The 20,622-nt window shown below is 41.7% G+C and overlaps 1 protein-coding gene across 5 annotated transcripts in view; it reads left to right on the top strand.

The window, feature by feature from the left end:
* Positions 1–1,642: 1,642 nt before the first annotated feature.
* The window catches only part of l3mbtl3 (L3MBTL histone methyl-lysine binding protein 3), a 133,079-nt gene continuing 114,099 nt past the window's right edge, over positions 1,643–20,622 (top strand). Inside the window, exon 1 of one of the 5 annotated variants that reach the window (XM_055635631.1) lies at positions 1,643–1,791. Coding sequence is in view for 2 of the 5 variants with exons in the window: in XM_055635630.1 (XP_055491605.1) it covers positions 2,179–2,191 (13 nt within the window). In the remaining 3 variants the exon portion in view is untranslated. Of the gene's footprint in view, positions 1,792–1,832; positions 2,192–2,276; positions 2,683–20,622 lie in introns of those variants that run through there. The other 4 variants (XM_055635630.1, XM_055635634.1, XM_055635633.1 and 1 more) reach the window with 4 other exon arrangements.

The raw sequence follows: 20,622 nt of genomic DNA, 5'->3' as shown, positions 1-20,622 counted from the left end.
CATTCACACACGTTTAAGTGAATATTCATTTTATTCGGTATTTTTGTTTCTTGGGATTGTGGGCTGGAATTTGAATTTCACTACTCTTGGGGGACCACTTTAGATAGACATATATTATACACATGCATGCATAACCTTAATGTATTTAATTATTACTGGGGATCTTATTCCTCTGTTAGCCACCTCACTTCATATTCCCCTATTCTTGGTTTAGTTTATTATTGTCACGTGTACTGACGTACAAAAAAAAAGCTTTTTTTAGCATGCCATCTAGTCAAGGAAAAGACTATACATGAATATATTCAAGCACTCCATTGCACAGATAAAGGATAAATGATACAACATGCCCACTAGTTGCTGGTTTTATTTTTATATGACTCTATGTAAATAATAATATAATACAAGGGGTAATTGTATGACCCCATTGTCTCTCAAGGTTGAGTTGGCGTCCAGCAAGATAGTCTCATTCTTAGGCCAGAAAATTACCATAGTGCCAGAGAGTCAGGAGAACTTTGTACTGCCAAGCTTGGAAAGCCAGACAAGAGGTGACCTGAGTACAAGTTCTCTATACTGGTTGGGCATTTAATGCTGGGCTTGCACCTGATAGGTGTAGTGGACTTGCTGCTATAAGCATAGGTTTGGTTGTAGAACATACTCTGAGGAGTTAAAAAAAAGTGAAATCACTTTAACTGCTGTTCCACAGCAAATGGCTGAGGAATCTCAAATTCAAAACTTGAGGAGACTTGTCCTCAGGGAACAACACGAAGGATGGACTGCTGTAATCAATAGATTGCTTCTCAAAAATTTGCCAAGCAGTCTATCATCTTGGACGGGATCCACGGTGAAATATATTTTCTTCATTAATGAGAAACTTTAAAACTTCTTTTTGTGATTTATTATTTAAAAAAACATGTATTCATTTGAAAAATTACAAAGTGTGAAAAATGGACATAGTTTCTATCTAATGCCTGCAGATTTTTGCTGATTTCAGCAAAAATCAGGCAACGTTTTGATTTTCACTAATATCATTACAGGTAATTTTCAATTATTGAACATTTGATTTATGAATATTTACCATAGTACAATTTTGAGTATATGTCTTTGATTTACAAATCTATTTCCTTTGTTTAAGGAATAGCTTGCAACTCTCCGCCCACAGAAATATATGAAGCAAATTGTTCATAATTTATTTCACTTAGCCTTTACCATTTATGGAATTTTGCTCAAGAAACCATTTTCTCGGAATTGCCTCTTCGTATACTGAGGAAAGGTTGTATTGCTAAATGGGTGTTTAGTTTTCATTTACCCACTCACTTCTGCCCTAACAATAGTAATTATGTTCGCAAAAACATTTAAAAACAAATCGTTTAACACGTGGAATGACGAACAGTAGAATCGATCCCGAAAAGAAATTAGTCTTTCCACCAAAAGCAACTTAGCCCAACGCACAAGAAATATGCGTCTGAGACATCATTGTCTTCAAATAATTCAACATTAAACGCAAGTTCCTTCCTTCCAAAAGACATTATATAAACGTAGTCCAGATTAGATCTGGTAATATGCTCCTATAAATTACGACCACTTATTAGGCGGATAAAGTTTAGAGTGGAAATAATACAGCAATAATATGCAAATGAGAAATGAACGACTGAAAGGCAGACGTTTAGAAGAAAGCTCACAGAAGGTGGCTGAGTGTCTAGTTTTTTCTCTGCAGTTCCTTGCTAGCAGCTGTCCTGCGCGCCTGCGCATTCTCGACCTGGAAATTTGTCTGCTACTCGTGACAGAATTTGGGTAAGAAACGGTGCAATTTCTAATTTAAAAAAAATAAATTGGGACCACAGGTTTCTGACAATGAATGGTTCTTTCTGTGCGTTTCCTTCACCTGAACTGGTATTTAACTCTACTCCACCTAACACCCTCTGCTTTCTTCTTTCCCGACGTTTATCCTAATTGCATTTGCTGTAACTTAAATAAAGTAGTTGCAGAGAAGCGAGTGTCCGGGACTGGCTCTCTTGTCTGTGTGTATCTGCCTGCCTGCGAGAGCAGCAAAGTAAACCCCCTCCCCAGCAGTCAGAAATAAATGATTAATGGTAGAAAAAAACAGGAAAGAGGGGGGAAAACAATGCAAATGGACGTGGAAAGAGATTGTCTGACTTTTCTGCTGGTAAATAACGAGTGATGCTATTTTGGAGTTGAGTATTATTGAGATTATTCCAAACATTGAACTCTTCAGTGACACAGACCATTTTGTGGCTCCGAGCAAAGTGCGAGCGAGGGTTGCAGAGGAATGGCAGCGAGCAGCCGCTCGACACGATGTTTCTGCTCGACTCATAGTCTGCTCTCTCATCTCTCTTTCTGTTTCTTTTTTCTTGTGTGTGGGGGGGGAAAAAAATGCCACAAATTCACGTTTGAATGCAACGTGTCTCCTTTTAGGCCTTTTCATGAATATAGACTCCGCCATTTTGAGAAACTGCCCAAATAAAATACAAGAAGTGTTTGAGGAAGAGAAATCTCAGGGTGGATTGTGCGTGAGAGACAGAGAAAAAGAGTGAGGACAGGGGAAATATCACAGAAATAAATATACATTGCGCTTAAACTGACGAGCTTTGAAGAGGTTGGTGAGCGAATTTCAGGAAGTCCACACGCGATTGTGCTTCAAATTTAAATTAATACATTTCTCCAGTAGGTTTAAGTTTTTTTTTATTGTTACGGGAAACCTTATTGACAGTATAAGCATTTAGTTGTAGAAATATGATCTGCGGTGGGTTTGAAATTCAATAAGTTTAATTTCTGTCAAACGTTGGAGCCATCGGACCTGACCTGACAGTAAGAAAGTCCGACGACGATTTATTTAAGCTTCATTTATTTATTTACTCAAACGGTTTGTAGTAACGTTAGTTGCTACTCGTTATTTATAGTGAAATAGTATAAACGCGGATAAAAGGTGCGCTGGTCATGTAAATAAGATGTATTTTCTTTTGTATTCATTATTTGAAACTACTGTACATAGTTGAGTGAATTCAGGAAACTTTCAAGTACAAAACATGTTTTTTAAAAGGTGATGCAGAGCGACCTCAAATGGTTTTTGTCTAGAGGTGCAGGAGAGGATACTGCACTTGGCTGTCAAGTGTTCTATAGGCAAGGATAGGGATTTAATTGTTCAGATTTAAAGGGACTGTACTTGTCCAAATGTTTGCTTTTCTTCTCATTGAAATGTTTTCTCTGATTCATTCTCTCTGCCCTTTTGTTGAAATGTTTGTGAATCATTCTCTTAGCCGTGGTACTTCTGACTAGCATTCATTCGTTATTACTTGATCTGGTTGCTATAATAGTTATATGCTTGTTGGGAAATCATTTCTGGCACAAATTTGAGGGTCAAGAAATAACTGCCAAAACATTTATTTAGCATTTTATGATATTTTGTATATTATTTTACGAAAAAGTGAATTTAATTTTTGAATAGATTTCTGTCAATATTATCATTACTGTTGATTGATAAAACAATTTGCAGAGGAAGATGAACAAACTGCAGTATACTAATCTTGTGCCAATACTTTTGAAAAGGACAAAGAAATGGGAAGACTAATTAAAATATGATTGAACTCAAATAAGGTATTCTTTGAAAATGTTCTTACATGTATTGGAGCCTGTCAAGAAGAGATTCACAAGACTAATTATTGTGATGAGAGGGGTGTCCTATTGTAAATGTTTAAAAACATTACATTCTCTGGTGTTTAGAAGGAGATGTATCATTGAAAGAACATCCTTAATAATCAGGCATGCAAGTCTCAAACAAGGGGATGTAATTACAAGCTAAAAGGCTGGTGGTTTAAATCTGATGACAATGGACACTTTTCTCATAGGGTGATGAAATTCTGGTATTCTACCCTGGAGGGTTGGGGAGACTAAATTGATGAAGATATTTGAAGAATAATTAGATGTAATTTTTGAAACATTGAGAACAATGTGGAACTGGCACAGATGGATGTGTTGAATCCAGAGCAGATCATCCATGACTATATTGAATGGTGGATTAGACTCAAGGGGCCCGATGACCTGCATTCATTCTGATTTTCTCATGATTTTGGTGTTTTGAAGGATTCATCTGTGGCATTAAAAAAAGATACATGCTACACTTTTCTGGTAACATGTCTAACACAGGATTTGTAGGGTCAATGTTGTCTAGAATTGATTCCAATAAAAGGTGCACTGCAATCCTGAAACATTGAAATTTGTTATTTAACTTAGCTGAGCTGATGTGACTCATACAGGTAGTGGGTGTTGCTAATCTGTAAAATGCTTACTGAACTCCCAGTCCTTAATGGATCTAACTGACTACTTTTGAGGTTGTATATTCTAGATGTTGTATAATGTTGGCAATGGTACCCAAAAGGATCTTGGTATTGGCGAGCTGATTTCTTGGAGGACTAATATCTAGTATACTTTGTGTAAGATGTTCTTCTGTCAATTTGTAGCTTTTTAGTGCTTCAAAGCACTGATCTTTTCTGACAAATTTTCAGAAGTTATTTTTCTTCTATTCCTCTGTCTGGGTTCCTTTCTTTTGTTTGTATATTGATTTTTGGAAGAGGTTGGCAGCTCCTTTGATTGCAGGGACTGCCAGAATAGAGTTTGAAATTGGTTGCAAAACGTATTATTTTCATCACCTCGATCATTATTTGAAAAAGTTTTTAAAGAACAGTTTGAACTGAACAATTGTCTTTTGAACATTTTGGTAGAATGATGGATCAGGAGCACAACCTGTAAGAAACAAAAAAAACAAACTTTGCAAAATTCTTATAGGATTATTAGAGAACAATGTTATGTATACCCGTAGTAATTGAGGCCATGGTTTTGTTAGGTGGGCACAATCTCAGTTTAATCACGCATCTGAAATGTGTAGCAAGCACTTTGGGGAAAATTATGTCATTTGCTTTGGGTTATTAGAATGCAATTTTGTGACACAAAATTGGGATCCTGCACCTGTTTATTAGTTTTCAATAGTGAATATTTAGCAATTTGACACCTGTAACATTGTAATAAAGTAATCTGTGATCATACTGATTGAAGTGTTTCATACATTTTTATTGTACTACCCTTTAAACGTGCAGAATATAATATTTTCCATTGTTTAAAACAAATTCATATTATGGAAAAGAGGAAGACTGCTGTTATAATATACAGTTTTTGCCTGCTCATGCATTCTGGGATGCAACACCTATATATCTATGCTTCAGAAGAATAACACAAATATCAATAAAGTAACTTGGTCATTTCTCCAGAGAAACAAATTGATTATTATTACTTTAGCCTTATTTTGTGCTTTAGTTATTATTTTGCATAATTATCTTTGTGAAAATCCACTTAATGATGATATTGAGGTACTTAATAGTACCAAATTCCGCACTCGTGTGGTGAAGCATGATAAATTGATAGAAAATAACAAGGGAAAAATATGAGCATATTGCAGAATTACATGGATAATTCTCCCTATGTTGCTACAGAACCAATAAGTTGATAATTTCAAGTTTGATTAAATTAATCAATAATGTTATTTAATTGCATTCTTAAATTGAACTAGTTCTCTCAACAGAGGAAATATTTGTGATCTGTTTCTGCCAATTGATTAAAAGAGTGGAACATTAAAAAAACAAAGGTCACAGTCCGAGTTTGATTAGTTAACACATGAAGGTGCATTTTCTTGTTACAACATGCTGGATAGAGATGATTGTTAAATGAGTGTATTATCAAAGTCTTGTGTTTTATATATTGTATGCAGAAACTTTCAAAAAACAAATTATTTTTAAATATTTACATAATTCGAGGGGGGAGGGTGTAGTTTCTACAAAAATTGTTGACAGTTAAATTGCGTGACCTCCTACTCCTCAAAATTACTGAATTGGATAGATTAATTAGCCCATAATCATTTGGAGGACCAAAGTTGTTCTATCACTTCTGCTTTTCAAATATGACAAAGTTGTGATTGATATCACTACTGAAATTTCCTGTGAATATTAAACAAAATGTTATTAGTGCATTATTTTTGCTCCCTAGTTATCAAGAATTGTTTTTACTGTGAAAACCTGTGGATAATTGAAATGGTGATCGCTGCAGAGCTGAGAAATGGGAATATTTTGCATCTCTATTTAGATACGAAAGCTGTCTCTTGTGTTGAGCCACAAGCTTCATGATTTTGGTTTTTGTTCTTGACACCCACCGAGTACACAAATTATACAGTATAGTTCTTTACTTGACCATAGGAACAGGACAATATTTTGTAATGCATGGTATTTGTTGCACTTGACAGTGCAAGTTTCATAATGAAGCTGTTCAATACTTGCAGCCCACAACTGAACTTAATCGCTGTTATCAAAATCATATCAGTAACTAAGAGTCTAGGAACAATTATGTGAAGGTGCAAGTTTAAATCCCAACACAGCAAAATGTAAGTTGAAATTCCAGATAGTTTAATTTTCTAGAAGTAAAAACCTAGTATGGTTAATAGTTGTCATGAAAATTAATGAATTGTTATGAAAACCCATAACGGCTATCCACCTATCACTTGCCAGGCTTTGTCCTGCACCCACCTGTCTTCCAGCTTGGACACAAAATGGTGGAGTAACTCAGCGGGACAGGCAGCTTCTCTGGAGAGAAGGAATGTGTGCAGTTTTGGGTCGAGACCCTTCTTCAGACTGTCAAGGGAGAGGGAGATACAAAGATAAGGAAGTGAAAGGTGTGAAAATGAGAAAAGGGGAATGGGGATCAATGAAAATGTACAATAGATTATTGTTAGCTAGGAGAAAGTAACAACAAAGCAAACAGATAAAATGTAACCGGGGATAGTTAGACTGGTCGGAGAACTGAGATGGAGGGAGGGATGGAGAGAGAGGGGAAGCAATGGGTACTTGAATTGGAGAAGTCAATGTTCATACTGCTGGGATGTAAAGGGCCTGTCCCACTTGAGCGTCATTTGCACAACATCATTTACGAGTCACGACCCGCGCATGGCTGCATTACACGCGCATGGCGAGTGGTGAGGCGTGGTGGCGTATGCGGTGTCGCGTGCGGCGCCCCTGGATTTTGGGATTCGCAAAATCTTTGCGCGCCACCTGCGTGACGCGCAAATGACGCCCAAGTGGGACAGGCCCTTTAGCTGCCCAAATGAAATATGAGGTGTTCCTTCAATTTGTGCTGGGCCTCACTCTGACAATGGAGGAGACCAAGACAGAAAGGTCAGTATGGGAGGGGGAGTTAAAAAGTGTTTAGCAACTGGGAGATCAGGTTGGTTTAGGTGGACTGAGTGGAGGTGTTCAATACTACTACAATCAGTTTGAAGTATTCTGACCAGAAACGTCATCTACCCATGTTCTTCAGAGATTCTGCCAGACCATCTGAGTTGTGCCAGCACTTTGTGTACTTTCTTTGGTTATGAAAACCCAACTGGTACAATGTACTCTCAAGAAGAAATACACTCCAAAGAAGAAATTTGCCATTCTATGGTCTGACCTATATATGACACAGGAACTGAGTAATGTGCTTTATTTTAACTGCCCTAAGAAATGGCCTTGTAATCGACAAAATTGTATTAGTTAGGAAAACTGTTAAGAAAACCATTTGAAATCTGTCTGGGTACTAAAAATTACATAGCCTGACAATTGATCCGACAAAATCCACGGCTGTTCAAGATGAAGATTTATTTTTGTTAAGTAACATTTTGTATTGTACAGGGCTCGAAATTAACGGTTGCCCGGGTGCCATTGACAACCCGAAGTGACGCCGGGCAACCTAAACGCCGACTCATTTTGCCCAGCTTGGCACGCAGATACTGGTTTATACCGATAGACACAAAAAACTGGTGTAACTCTGGTCAGGCAGCATCTCTGGAAAATAGGACCGTGACGTTTCGTGTTGGCGATGGCTGTTTTACGGGGCAAAGATATTAGGCACGTAGTGACTAAGGGTCGGAGCGAATGACGGGTCCCGAACAGCGGCAGCAGCGGCCGCGATAGCGGCTCCCCCGCCTTCTCCCCCCGCACCCCGCCCGGTGGAAGGAGGCCTCCCTCTTCCCCCCCCCTCCCTCCTCCCGGCCTCGGCGTGCGAGGGGGGTGTTTTGAAACCCTGATAGCGGCCGCTGCTTGCAAATCCGCCAACGGCGCTTTCAAAACAACCCCTCTCGCATGGCGAGGCCGGGAGGAGGGAGGGAGGGGGAGATCTCCTTCCGCCATCTGAAGCAGCTGCACCAAAGATCCTATAGCTATCTTTGAGCTATCCTATAGCTATAGGATCTTTGAGCTGCACCGCTCGGCCCCGCACCTTCCTATCGGCTGGTGGAGGAGAGGAGGCAGTGGCGAGGAGATCCCAACCACCTCTCCCTTTGGCGGCGGCACTTTGGCGTTGGACAGGGACGGTCAAGGCAGCGGGGCGATGTTGTCCGAGGAGCGCTGACCTTCCTTCCCCCTCTCCCTCCTCTGCCCCTTCCCCTCTCTCTCTATCTCTCCTCTCCCTCTCCCTCTCCCCCTCTTATCCTGGGACCCCTCCTCTCCATCCCGCACTGATCCCCATTCCCTCCTCTATTCAGTTCTCTCTGGAATCCGCTGTGCTCCCCTCCCCATCTACCCCCCCAATCTATTCATCACCCTACCCACCTCGCATTGATTCTCCTGCTACCCCACCCATCCTACACTGGTCCCCCAATTCATCCTGTACTGACCCCCCTCTCCATCATCCTGCACTTCTCCCCCCATTCATACTGCACTGATCCTCACATTCATCCAGTACTGACCCACCCACCATTTACCCTACACCAACCCCCCATTCATCTTTTACTGATCCCCCATTCATCCTGTACTGATCCACCTCCCCCCCCATCCATCCCATACTGATCCCCCCCCCCCCCACCATTCAACACCACTGACATCCCCCGTGCTCTCCCCTCACCATTTTACATACTCCAACCAACACGTACTAATTCACCTGCCATAATCCATCCATTCCGCACTGATTACCTTCTCAACATTCCCCCCCCCCCCCCCCCCGCCATCTATCCACCCCGCACTGATTCACACACCCCCTGACCCTATTGTGCTTCATGGTCTTCAGAGCGAACATAATTCGAGGGGGGAGGGTGCAGTTTCTACAAAAATTGTTGACAGTTAAATTGTGTGACCTCCTACTCCTCAAAATTACTGAATTGGATAGATTAATTAGCCCATAATCATTTGGAGGACCAAAGTTGTTCTATCACTTCTGCTTTTCAAATATGACAAAGTTGTGATTGATATCACTACTGAAATTTCCTGTGAATATTAAACAAAATGTTATTAGTGCATTATTTTTGCTCCCTAGTTATCAAGAATTGTTTTTACTGTGAAAACCTGTGGATGATTGAAATGGTGATCGCTGCAGAGCTGAGAAATGGGAATATTTTGCATCTCTATTTAGATACGAAAGCTGTCTCTTGTGTTGAGCCACAAGCTTCATGATTTTGGTTTTTGTTCTTGACACCCACCGAGTACACAAATTATACAGTATAGTTCTTTACTTGACCATAGGAACAGGACAATATTTTGTAATGCATGGTATTTGTTGCACTTGACAGTGCAAGTTTCATAATGAAGCTGTTCAATACTTGCAGCCCACAACTGAACTTAATCGCTGTTATCAAAATCATATCAGTAACTAAGAGTCTAGGAACAATTATGTGAAGGTGCAAGTTCAAATCCCAACACAGCAAAATGTAAGTTGAAATTCCAGATAGTTTAATTTTCTAGAAGTAAAAACCTAGTATGGTTAATAGATGTCATGAAAATTAATGAATTGTTATGAAAACCCATAACGGCTATCCACCTATCACTTGCCAGGCTTTGTCCTGCGCCCACCTGTCTTCCAGCTTGGACACAAAATGGTGGAGTAACTCAGCGGGACAGGCAGCTTCTCTGGAGAGAAGGAATGTGTGCAGTTTTGGGTCGAGACCCTTCTTCAGACTGTCAAGGGAGAAGGAGATACAAAGATAAGGAAGTGAAAGGTGTGAAAATGAGAAAAGGGGAATGGAGATCAATGAAAATGTACAATAGATTATTGTTAGCTAGGAGAAGGTAACAACAAAGCAAACAGATAAAATGTAACCGGGGATAGTTAGACTGGTCGGAGAACTGAGATGGAGGGAGGGATGGAGAGAGAGGGGAAGCAATGGGTACTTGAATTGGAGAAGTCAATGTTCATACTGCTGGGATGTAAAGGGCCTGTCCCACTTGAGCGTCATTTGCACAACATCATTTACGAGTCACGACCCGCGCATGGCTGCATTACACGCGCATGGCGAGTGGTGAGGCGTGGTGGCGTATACGGTGTCGCGTGCGGCGCCCCTGGATTTTGGGATTCGCAAAATCTTTGCGCGCCACCTGCGTGACGCGCAAATGACGCCCAAGTGGGACAGGCCCTTTAGCTGCCCAAATGAAATATGAGGTGTTCCTTCAATTTGTGCTGGGCCTCACTCTGACAATGGAGGAGACCAAGACAGAAAGGTCAGTATGGGAGGGGGAGTTAAAAAGTGTTTAGCAACTGGGAGATCAGGTTGGTTTAGGTGGACTGAGTGGAGGTGTTCAATACTACTACAATCAGTTTGAAGTATTCTGACCAGAAATGTCATCTACCCATGTTCTTCAGAGATTCTGCCAGACCATCTGAGTTGTGCCAGCACTTTGTATACTTTCTTTGGTTATGAAAACCCAACTGGTACAATGTACTCTCAAGAAGAAATACACTCCAAAGAAGAAATTTGCCATTCTATGGTCTGACCTATATATGACACAGGAACTGAGTAATGTGCTTTATTTTAACTGCCCTAAGAAATGGCCTTGTAATCGACAAAATTGTATTAGTTAGGAAAACTATTAAGAAAACCATTTGAAATCTGTCTGGGTACTAAAAATTACATAGCCTGACAATTGATCCGACAAAATCCACAGATGTTCAAGATGAAGATTTATTTTTGTTAAGTACCATTTTGTATTGTACAGGGCTCGAAATTAACGGTTGCCCGGGTGCCATTGACCACCCGAAGTGCCGCCGGGCAACCTAAACGCCGACTCATTTTGCCCAGCTTGGCACGCAGATACTGGTTTATACCGATAGACACAAAAAACTGGAGTAACTACGCGGGTCAGGCAGCATCTCTGGAAAATAGGAACGTGACGTTTCGTGTTGGCGATGGCTGTTTTACGGGGCAAAGATATTAGGCGCGTGGTGACTAAGGGTCGGAGCGAATGACGGGTCCCGAACAGCGGCAGCAGCGGCCGCGATAGCGGCTCCACCGCCTTCTCCTCCAGCACCCCGCCCGGTGGAAGGAGGCCTCCCTCTTCCCCCCCCCTCCCTCCTCCCGGCCTCGGCGTGCGAGGGGGGTGTTTTGAAACCCTGATAGCGGCCGCTGCTTGCAAATCCGCCAACGGCGCTTTCAAAACAACCCCTCTCGCATGGCGAGGCCGGGAGGAGGGAGGGAGGGGGAGATCTCCTTCCGCCATCTGAAGCAGCTGCACCAAAGATCCTATAGCTATAGGATCTTTGAGCTGCACCGCTCGGCCCCGCACCTTCCTATCGGCTGGTGGAGGAGAGGAGGCAGTGGCGAGGAGATCCCAACCACCTCCCCCTTTGGCGGCGGCACCTTGGCGTTGGACAGGGACGGTCAAGGCAGCGGGGCGATGTTGTCCGAGGAGCGCTGACCTTCCTCCCTCTCCCTCTCCCTCTCCCTCTCCCTGGGACCCCTCCTCTCCATCCCGCACTGATCCCCATTCCCTCCTCTATTCAATTCTCTCTGGATCCCGCTGTGCTCCCCTCCCCCTCTATTCCTCCCCCCCCCCCCCCCCCTCCCCCCCCCCCCCCCCCCCAATCTATTCATCACCCTACCCACCTCGCATTGATTCTCCTGCCACCCTCCCTCCCCCATCCATCTTACACTGGTCCCCCAATTCATCCTGTAATGACCCCCTTTCCCATCCATCCTGCACTTCTCCCCCGATTCATACTGCACTAATTGTCCCATTCATCCCGTACTGAGCCACCCTCCATTTACCCTACACCAAACCCCCCATTCATCTTTTACTGATCCCCCATTCATCCTAAACTGATCCCCCCCCCCCTCATTCATCCTGTACTGATTCCCCCCCCCCCCCCCCATTCATTCAACACCACTGACATCCCCCGTGCTTTCCCCTCACAATTTTAGATACTCCAACCAACACGTACTAATTCACCTGCCATAATCCATCCATTCCGCACCGATTGCTTTCTCAACACCCCCCCCGCCATCTATCCACCCCGCATTGATCCACACACACCCTGACCCTATTGTGCTTCATAGTCTTCAGAGCGAACATTGACTATGTTTGATAACGGAATGCAATCAAATGTGTTTTCATTTCCAATGTTATTATTTGTTTTGACACCTTTAAACATATTACCAAAAGAACATTTGCTGCAGTTATGTCCTTTGGCCATCTCTTGTTAGATAGTGTAATGTTTAACCTGTCGGTGTTAACAGCTATTATCATAAAATGCCTTTAGAAATTTCCTTGCAACCTGTATATTTTGTTGTGGATAAATTATGTGGGAAGCGAGAGTGTTTCTGTGCCAATAGCAATAACGACCTATGCTATGGCCATGTCATGGTATTTTCGGTCCTTCACAGAAAACATGTTTGCATCAACCTGTAGTGTGCATGGTTATGCATATATGTTACCATGGTCCAGGATTTATTGACACAGGTAGATCATATGCTGAATAATCCAACCACATTTTTGTTTGGAAGTGGAAAGAACTAATAGAAATTGCATTAATTTCAATGTGTAAAAAGAGTTGAAATATTGTATTATGATTTTGCTGCATGTCATTGTGGTATATATCATGTCTTGATTGGTGAATATGTTTAGTTTGTGAGTTATTTGAAGCAGAAATAATATGTGAATGTAGACAAAAGTGCTGGAGAAACTCAGCGGATGCGGCAGCATCTATGGAACGAAGGAAATCGGCAACATTTCGGGCCATAACCCTGCTTCAGACTGATGGGTTTTGGCCTGACACGTTGCATATTTCCTTCGCTCCATAGATGCTGCTGCACCTGCTGAGTTTCTCCAGCACTTTTGTCTACCTTTGATTTTCCAGCATCTGCAGTTCCTTCTTGAACATAATATGTGAATGCTTCATTGGCTGGTAACTACGCACTTCGTCCGATCACGTTATCGCACGCATCATGCAAACCATCTTAAATGACCACCTAAACTGTCATTTGGCAACCTAAAAAGCTGTCAAGGTTGCCCGGCTGGCAACAGGGAAAAAAAGGGAGCCCTGTTGTATTGTTTACTATTATGTGTACCGAGAAACAATGACAAGTTTTCTTGAATGCTATCCAGCCAAACCAAATCATACTATACAGGAGGTAGGTTGGAAGGTTGGGACTACTACCCCAGCTTAGGTTTAAGTTTAGGTTTATTGTCTGATGTACTGAGGTACAGTGAAAAGCTTTGTTTTGCATGCTATCCCATATATGAGGTAATGTGTTTTATTTTAACTTGCCTAAGAAGTTTGCTGGAAAGCTAAGGATGTTTGGGCAGAAATTGAGGGAGATAAATGCACATTGCCACAAATGGGTTATGTGATAACAAGATTGTGTAAGTCCTAAATGCATGTTTCCGACTGAGCCTGTTTACCAACTCTCCATGTTTATAACCAAAAGTAGAAGAGGATTTGTGAACTATTCCATTAGCATCACTGTTAAAGCCTTCTATGTGACTGGAGAAGACAATGTTGAAGCATTCACAACGGCATTCAGCTAGAAGAGTTATGCATATGATTCATGCTCCTCCAGATGTCCCATAAGCACACATTAGATTCACCCTGCATAATATCTAGAAATCAAGAACAAAATCTATGGATGAGGGAAGCCTTTAAACGGAGAACTGCAAATTCTGACTAATGCGCAAAAGGAAACATGGATAGGAAACAAGGGGTCTTGACCTAAAATGCCGCTTGACCTGTTGAGTTACTCAAAACTCTGGGTCCATTTGATGGGGGAAACATAGCAGATGTAGTCCCGAAGATTTAGAATCCTGAACGACTGAGGCCTCAACCAGTACTGTTGCAAGGATGGCACACCCGACAACTTGTACAAATATGTCCTGGTCACAAAGCAGGATGGTTCCAATGTATTGCTGCCTTTAGTCAACAATTGATCATCAGCAAAATGATGGAAGTTGTCGGCAATAGTATAGTCAGGCACCCTTCATTAAAAATCTGTCTATCAACACTCTTTTTTGATAAAATAATAAATCCAGATGCAAGCTGAAATTGACTGCCTTTGATACAAATGTGGTAGTCATAGTAAACTGAAATTCATAGAATACTCTCCACTGATTTGGAAGATGTTTGCGGTTATTAAAGGTCAGTCTTCTGGAGATTGTTGCAGGAATTCCTCAGTAGTTTGCCAGACCTGACCATCTTAAGCCATCATCAAATAACCTTTCTATTATAAGGATCAAAGTTTAGTTCCATTCAGAACTCCTCAGCAAATGAAGCAGTCCACCTTGCAAGTGAGTAGATTGCCAAAAAGTAATCTGCTGATAAAGTTGCATGTAAATTCATTCTCTAGTACCAGGAAATTATAATTTTCAGCAAAGAGAGCATTTTAACTACTCGGCCTTGAAGTTCAATTATCATTTGCCCACTCCCTAGCATTAACATCATAACCATATAAATATTTATTGCTGCAAGAATAGTTTAAAAGCTGAGTACCCTGCAATGAATAGCGATATATTTTCAGTTTCCTTGCCCTTCCTTAGTAACAAAATCGGCCTACTATCACCTCAAAAACGTAGCAAGATTAAGAGGATTCATGTCAGCTCAAGACTTAGAAAAACTTGTACATGCCTTTATTAATAGCAGGCTAGATTATTGTAACGGTCTCCTTGCAGGTCTTCCGAAAAAAAACTGTCGGGCAGCTACAGCTTGTTCAGAACGCTGTTGCTAGAGTTCTAACAAAGACCAAAAAATTTGAACACATTACACCAATTCTTAAATCCTTACATTGGCTCCCCGTATGTCAGAGAATTGATTTTAAAATCCTGCTGCTCACCTATAAATCACTACATGGTTTAGGACCAAAGTATATCACTGACATGCTTCCACTATATAAGCCTTCTAGACCGCTAAGATCTTCTGAAACCAATCTGTTAGTGATTCCCAGAGTAAATACAAAACATGGGAAAGCAGGATTTAGTTACTATGCAACAAATAGCTGGAATAAACTTCCTGAAGATTTAAGACTTGCCTCAACTTTGACCACTTTTAAAACAAGACTGAAAACTTTTATGTTTACTTTAGCGTTCAGCTAAATCTTAACTACATTGCACTTTTAACTTTTGCACTTTTTATAATGCATTTTTAATTTTGCTTTTCTTTTCTTTTAGTTCTATTTTATTTCATTTTATTATTTCATTTTATTGTATGACATGTTTTTATGTGAAGCACTTTGAGTCTGCTTCGTGTATGAAATGTGCTATATAAATAAAGTTGCCTTCCTTCTTTAAAATCTGTAAATTTGGAATGTACTGATGAAATAACCCGGGTGAGTAACTTCAATGTAATTTGCTAATCCTAATTTGCCTCCTGGCTTCTCAATGCTGTCCCAATATCTGCAAAACATAGGTGAAAAGTGTGATAGAATTGTCCTACCTGAACGAGTGCTGCAACAACAATACTGACACCACTCATGGCAAAGCAGCACTATTGTGAATAGCATTCACTATCCTCTGTCCCCCACCCATCCCACACAAGTAGTGCACATGTGTAGGATTTGCAAATTACATTGGAGTTACTCACCCGGGTTACTCCATCAGCATGATCCAAATTCACAGATTTTAAACAAGGAAGGGCAAGGAAACTGAAAATATATCGCTGCTCATTATTTTATTTTCAATGAGTCCAAATCCTGGAATCCTTAACTAAAGGCACTATAGAATACCATCACTGACAGGATTGCTCCAGTTCCCAATCATGGCTCACCATCAACTTCTCAAGGGCAATTTAAGTTTGACAAAACTAATTTATTCCAATGATGCCCATGCCCTAAAATAATGGCCATCCAGGTGACCATTGGGTTTATTTAAAGGGAAAATAGTACATGTATTGCAGGGAGGGAAATATTCTGTTGATGTTGTATTGCTGACCTTGGGTTGAGTTTTATTTTCGGGATATACGGTGTTTACATTTTCTTAAGTTGATCTGAATTGTTTTAATACCCCCAAATTGGGACACTAGGGGTGCCACACTGAAGGCAGCCACTTATATTTTTAGTTAGTTTTAAAAGTATGTTTCTGTAGTTTCTTTAACTTTTCTATGTAGGGGAGGGGGGTAGGGTAAGGGGGAAACCGTTTCCCAGTCACTTCCTGGCGAGGATGCGGCCTCCCACCTGGATTGGAGTGGCGTTTCCTGCCGGGGACCGAACCAGAGCTCCAGCAACGGCGGCGCAGCACTGGATTCACCGCGGAGCGGGCGATGCCTTACCTGGGATCTATCGCTGTGGAAGCTCCGGAGTGTTGGGCCTGCTGCATCTACATCAGAGCTGTGGTTCGTAGAGCTTCCAGAGCTGCCGGCACTGTCTTCAACATCGTGGAGACCTGGGACCCTTTGCCGAGGGCCACCAGCGCTGAATCTCCACCCGGCGCGGCCTGTGGACTTCGGGAGCCGTGGTCTCTGGTAGGAGGTGGCTTTTTCAGATGTCCAAGCCGCGGAGGACGTCCTCCAGTCCCGACGTCGGGCTTCCATCACCTCGGCAAGCGGGCCTGAACATCAGGCCACCCATAGCGGCGACAGCGGGGGTTCGGGAGCCCCCCAACCACGGGAGGACAACGGAGGAAGATGACTGAATTTAGGAGCCTTCCCTCACAGTGGGAAACTTTGATCCCGCTGTGTGGGGATGTCTGTGTTAAAAACTATCGTGTTCTGTGCTCTATTATTCGTATGGCTGTATGGCGACCACACATTTCATTGTACCAATTGGTACATGTGATAAATAAATGTATCTTGTAACATTTATTAAATGAGATTCTGGCTCTCTTCAAGTCCCCAGAGGTAAACCTCAAAATGCTGTTTCAATCTATATATGGCAGGCAGACAGGGAGCCTATGGCAGATATGTAAACAATTTCAACCATGGTTCAGCCGAGCTTGGAATAAACTATATATTCATGAAAGGGCAGCCCAATAGCCTTTCTAATGTTGTCACAGTTTAATGGATTCTTGAATGCACATTTTAGACGTCCATGAACAAATTCCAAGATGCAGTCAAGTTCAGTTTATCAGGGCTGCCAACATTGGGTGAGAGTTGAGAGTGAGAAATTGCGAGGGAGCGTAGCGACCGAGGTGGGGAGGGTGTGGGAGGGGGTGTTCCCCCTCCCATAGTAGGCTCCGGAGGCGGCACTCACCGTAACGGTTGTTGTGCTTGGTGTCCATTGACACAACGTCCGTTATCGGGTTCAGTGCCTCCAAAGTTAAACCACAGAGGCTCCAAACCTCTAATGCTTTTCAAACACCCAACGAGGTATCCTATGGTAGTAGCGATTTTGGGTGTTAATAAATTTTTCTTATTTTGCAATTTAATATATCAAAAACATTGTAGTATCAAAAACACAACATCCGTTTAAGATATATTTCCCGACTTTTTTAATAAAAAATATATTTTTTTAACATAAGTTGGTCATCAAAACTAAGAAACTGAGCCAATCTTTAATTTGGCACCACACTGTCTCTTGTTTACCTTTTGTACGGACCAAGTCGCGAACTTCATTCCTTCGTGTTAACTTTGGGTAGCTCCGCAACGACCGTTACAGAGACATTTTACTTACAAAAAAATTACCCCAAATCAAACTATCTGACGAATCATCGGCTATCGATGTTGCTCAGATCCATAACGTAATGTACCGTTTAGATCACATTGGTGAAAACGCTTGGTTTTCGCTGGGACACCAAAATGAACGTTTTTTTTGTGTCCACCGCAACGTACGTTTGTGTATATGATGTGTAACGCGTGTTATGGTGGCCACAGATGGATGCAGTATTCTACTACATGATCAGGTAAATGAAGTGGAAATGGTGTTTGCAATTTTATTGTTCCATGTGGTATTTATAAACAGCTGAAAAGGTATTTATAAACATAGAAAGGAATAAGAAATATGTGTACTTTTTGTGCCAACCAGGTCACTGGTGGACACCACGCAACAACCGTTACACAAAATGTAAATGTGTATTCTGATGCTATTTTCAGAAACTTGCCATCAATATGCTATCTTTTCTTATATTTGTTTGTTGATACTATGTTAGTCATGAACCCAATAAAGTGCTTGTCAACTTATTTGAAGGACTTTGATATTTGACCCCATTTGTCACATTTTTGTGTGCGGTATTGTAAAAAGACACACCTGCGTTTTAACTTTTCAGGTACCAGGACTCAAATGTTTTAGTCTTATTCCTTATAAATAATTAGCATTTTCATTCTTCCTCCCAAAATGGATAACATTGTGTTTTCTCACACTTTATTTGGCAAATTGCCATTCACTTCATATGTATTCCTATTTAGGCTGTTTGTGTTCTCTTTATAACTAGTTAAAACCATCTATCTTTGTGTCATCAGCAGATCTGTGCTGGTGGGCAGATTTATTGTCCTTGAAACTAGTCATTCCAGAGGGCAGTTAACAGAGCCACTTTGTTGTGAGCTTGCACTTTAAACTACTCAGTAGAATAGCGGCAGGGCTTTGCTAATTTTACAGCACATTGGTGAAATAGGTGGAGTCTTTATGAAGGGATGTCCTGACTCGAAGCGCCACCTATCCATGTTCCCCAGAGATGCTGCCTGACCTGCGGAGTTACTCCAACACTTTGTATCTTTAATCTGTTAGTTTCTCCCAGGTATGTTGTGATGGGTTTTTATGACTGTATTTCTTGCTCAGTAGTCCCCACTACTGAATTGCTGAACCACAGCTAAATCGCAGTACGATCAATCAGGATGGCTTGGGGTTTGAGTCCATGATCCAGATGAACATTTAACCATATAACAATTACAGCACGGAAACAGGCCATCTCGGCCCTACAAGTCCGTGCCGAACAACTTTTTTCCCCTTAGTCCCACCTGCCTGCACTCATACCATAACCCTCCATTCCCTTCTCATCCATATGCCTATCCAATTTATTTTTAAATGATACCAATGAACCTGCCTCCACCACTTCCACTGGAAGCTCATTCCACACCATTTCATAAAAGTATTCAGAGAGAGTTGCATTTTTGGTGTTTGGCCTCTTAACTGTAAGTTTTTTTAGATCTGATCCAGAAATTCAGGTGAACATGATCGATCTGGTATGACTTTTTTAAAAGCAGCATTGAATTCTGACCATATAGTGCCCTGAAATGGAAGGACTATGTATGCACACTGCCAAAATGTATAAAAATGGCCTTTATTAAAATCTGAAAACGTGCAATTTTAACCACATGTGATTTTTTTTTTTCTATTACAAATCTAAAATTGTGGCGTACAGAAGCAAATAAAAAATGATGGGTCATTGTGTCAAACATTATGGAGGGCACTGTACTGAACATTCAATCCCTTAGCAAGCACCATAAATGTGGTCATTTAACTTTTGGCAAAGTGTGAGAATTTGCTGCAAATTGCCAGTTGTATTCTCAACAAATAAAAATACTGTGGTGGCATAAAATAATGTATTCGTTTGGAGAAATGTCTCAAATTTTTATTAAATGTAGGTCATATGCATTTAAATGCATGTTCTTTTGAGATGGTCTGTTTATGAATGAACTTGACAATATTTGAACTTGTAAAACACATTAGAAAATAAGCGAGTTTGGTAAACGCAAAGAGTCACGGGATTTGTCAAAGATCACTCGCGATAAACACTCTCGGCAACCATGCCGCCACATGCACACAGACCTGCGCCTCATCCCTCATCCCCTGCACAAGTCTTTCCATCTTCTGCCATCAGGCTGCTGATATAAAGTCCCCCCATCCAAGAAAAACATCCACAAAAACTCATTCATACCCATTGCCATAAACAGCTTAAATAAAAAATGAACAATGGACAAATTAACCCTGACGCATTGTCACTTTACACGTATCCACAACTTTTATCTTGTCTATTTTTACAGTTTTTAATCTTTATATTTGCTTTTAAGATCGATACACACTGTGTGTGCTTGCAGAAATCTGTGTTGTATGACTGCTTATCAGTACATTGTCCTGTCTGTATGTTGAGCCACGTCAAAGAAGATTTTCTGTTACGACAGACAATAAAGTTTTCTGAATCTGAATCTGAATCCGCAGCCAGGATCAAACCCAGGTCCCCGGCGCCGCAAGCGCTGTCGAACTGCCACTGGACCATCCCCGTCCCCTCCCAAGTGCCTCACCCCCGGAGGGTTGCCGGAAACGTCCGGGACGACCTCGGACCGATGCAAGTCAGACGGGAGCGGCGGTCCAACCCCACAGCCAGCGCGGAGAAGCGCCGACTCCAGCCCAACTCCGCCGGGCCAACCAACAGCCCCAGACCGACGGGACACCGGCCCATCGCAGCAGCAGCC

The sequence above is a fragment of the Leucoraja erinacea genome, chromosome 5, assembly GCF_028641065.1.
Source record: "Leucoraja erinacea ecotype New England chromosome 5, Leri_hhj_1, whole genome shotgun sequence".
Lineage (NCBI taxonomy): Eukaryota > Metazoa > Chordata > Chondrichthyes > Rajiformes > Rajidae > Leucoraja > Leucoraja erinaceus.
Note: the sequence above shows the minus strand (reverse complement) of the source record. Positions and strands in the feature narration are given on the sequence as shown.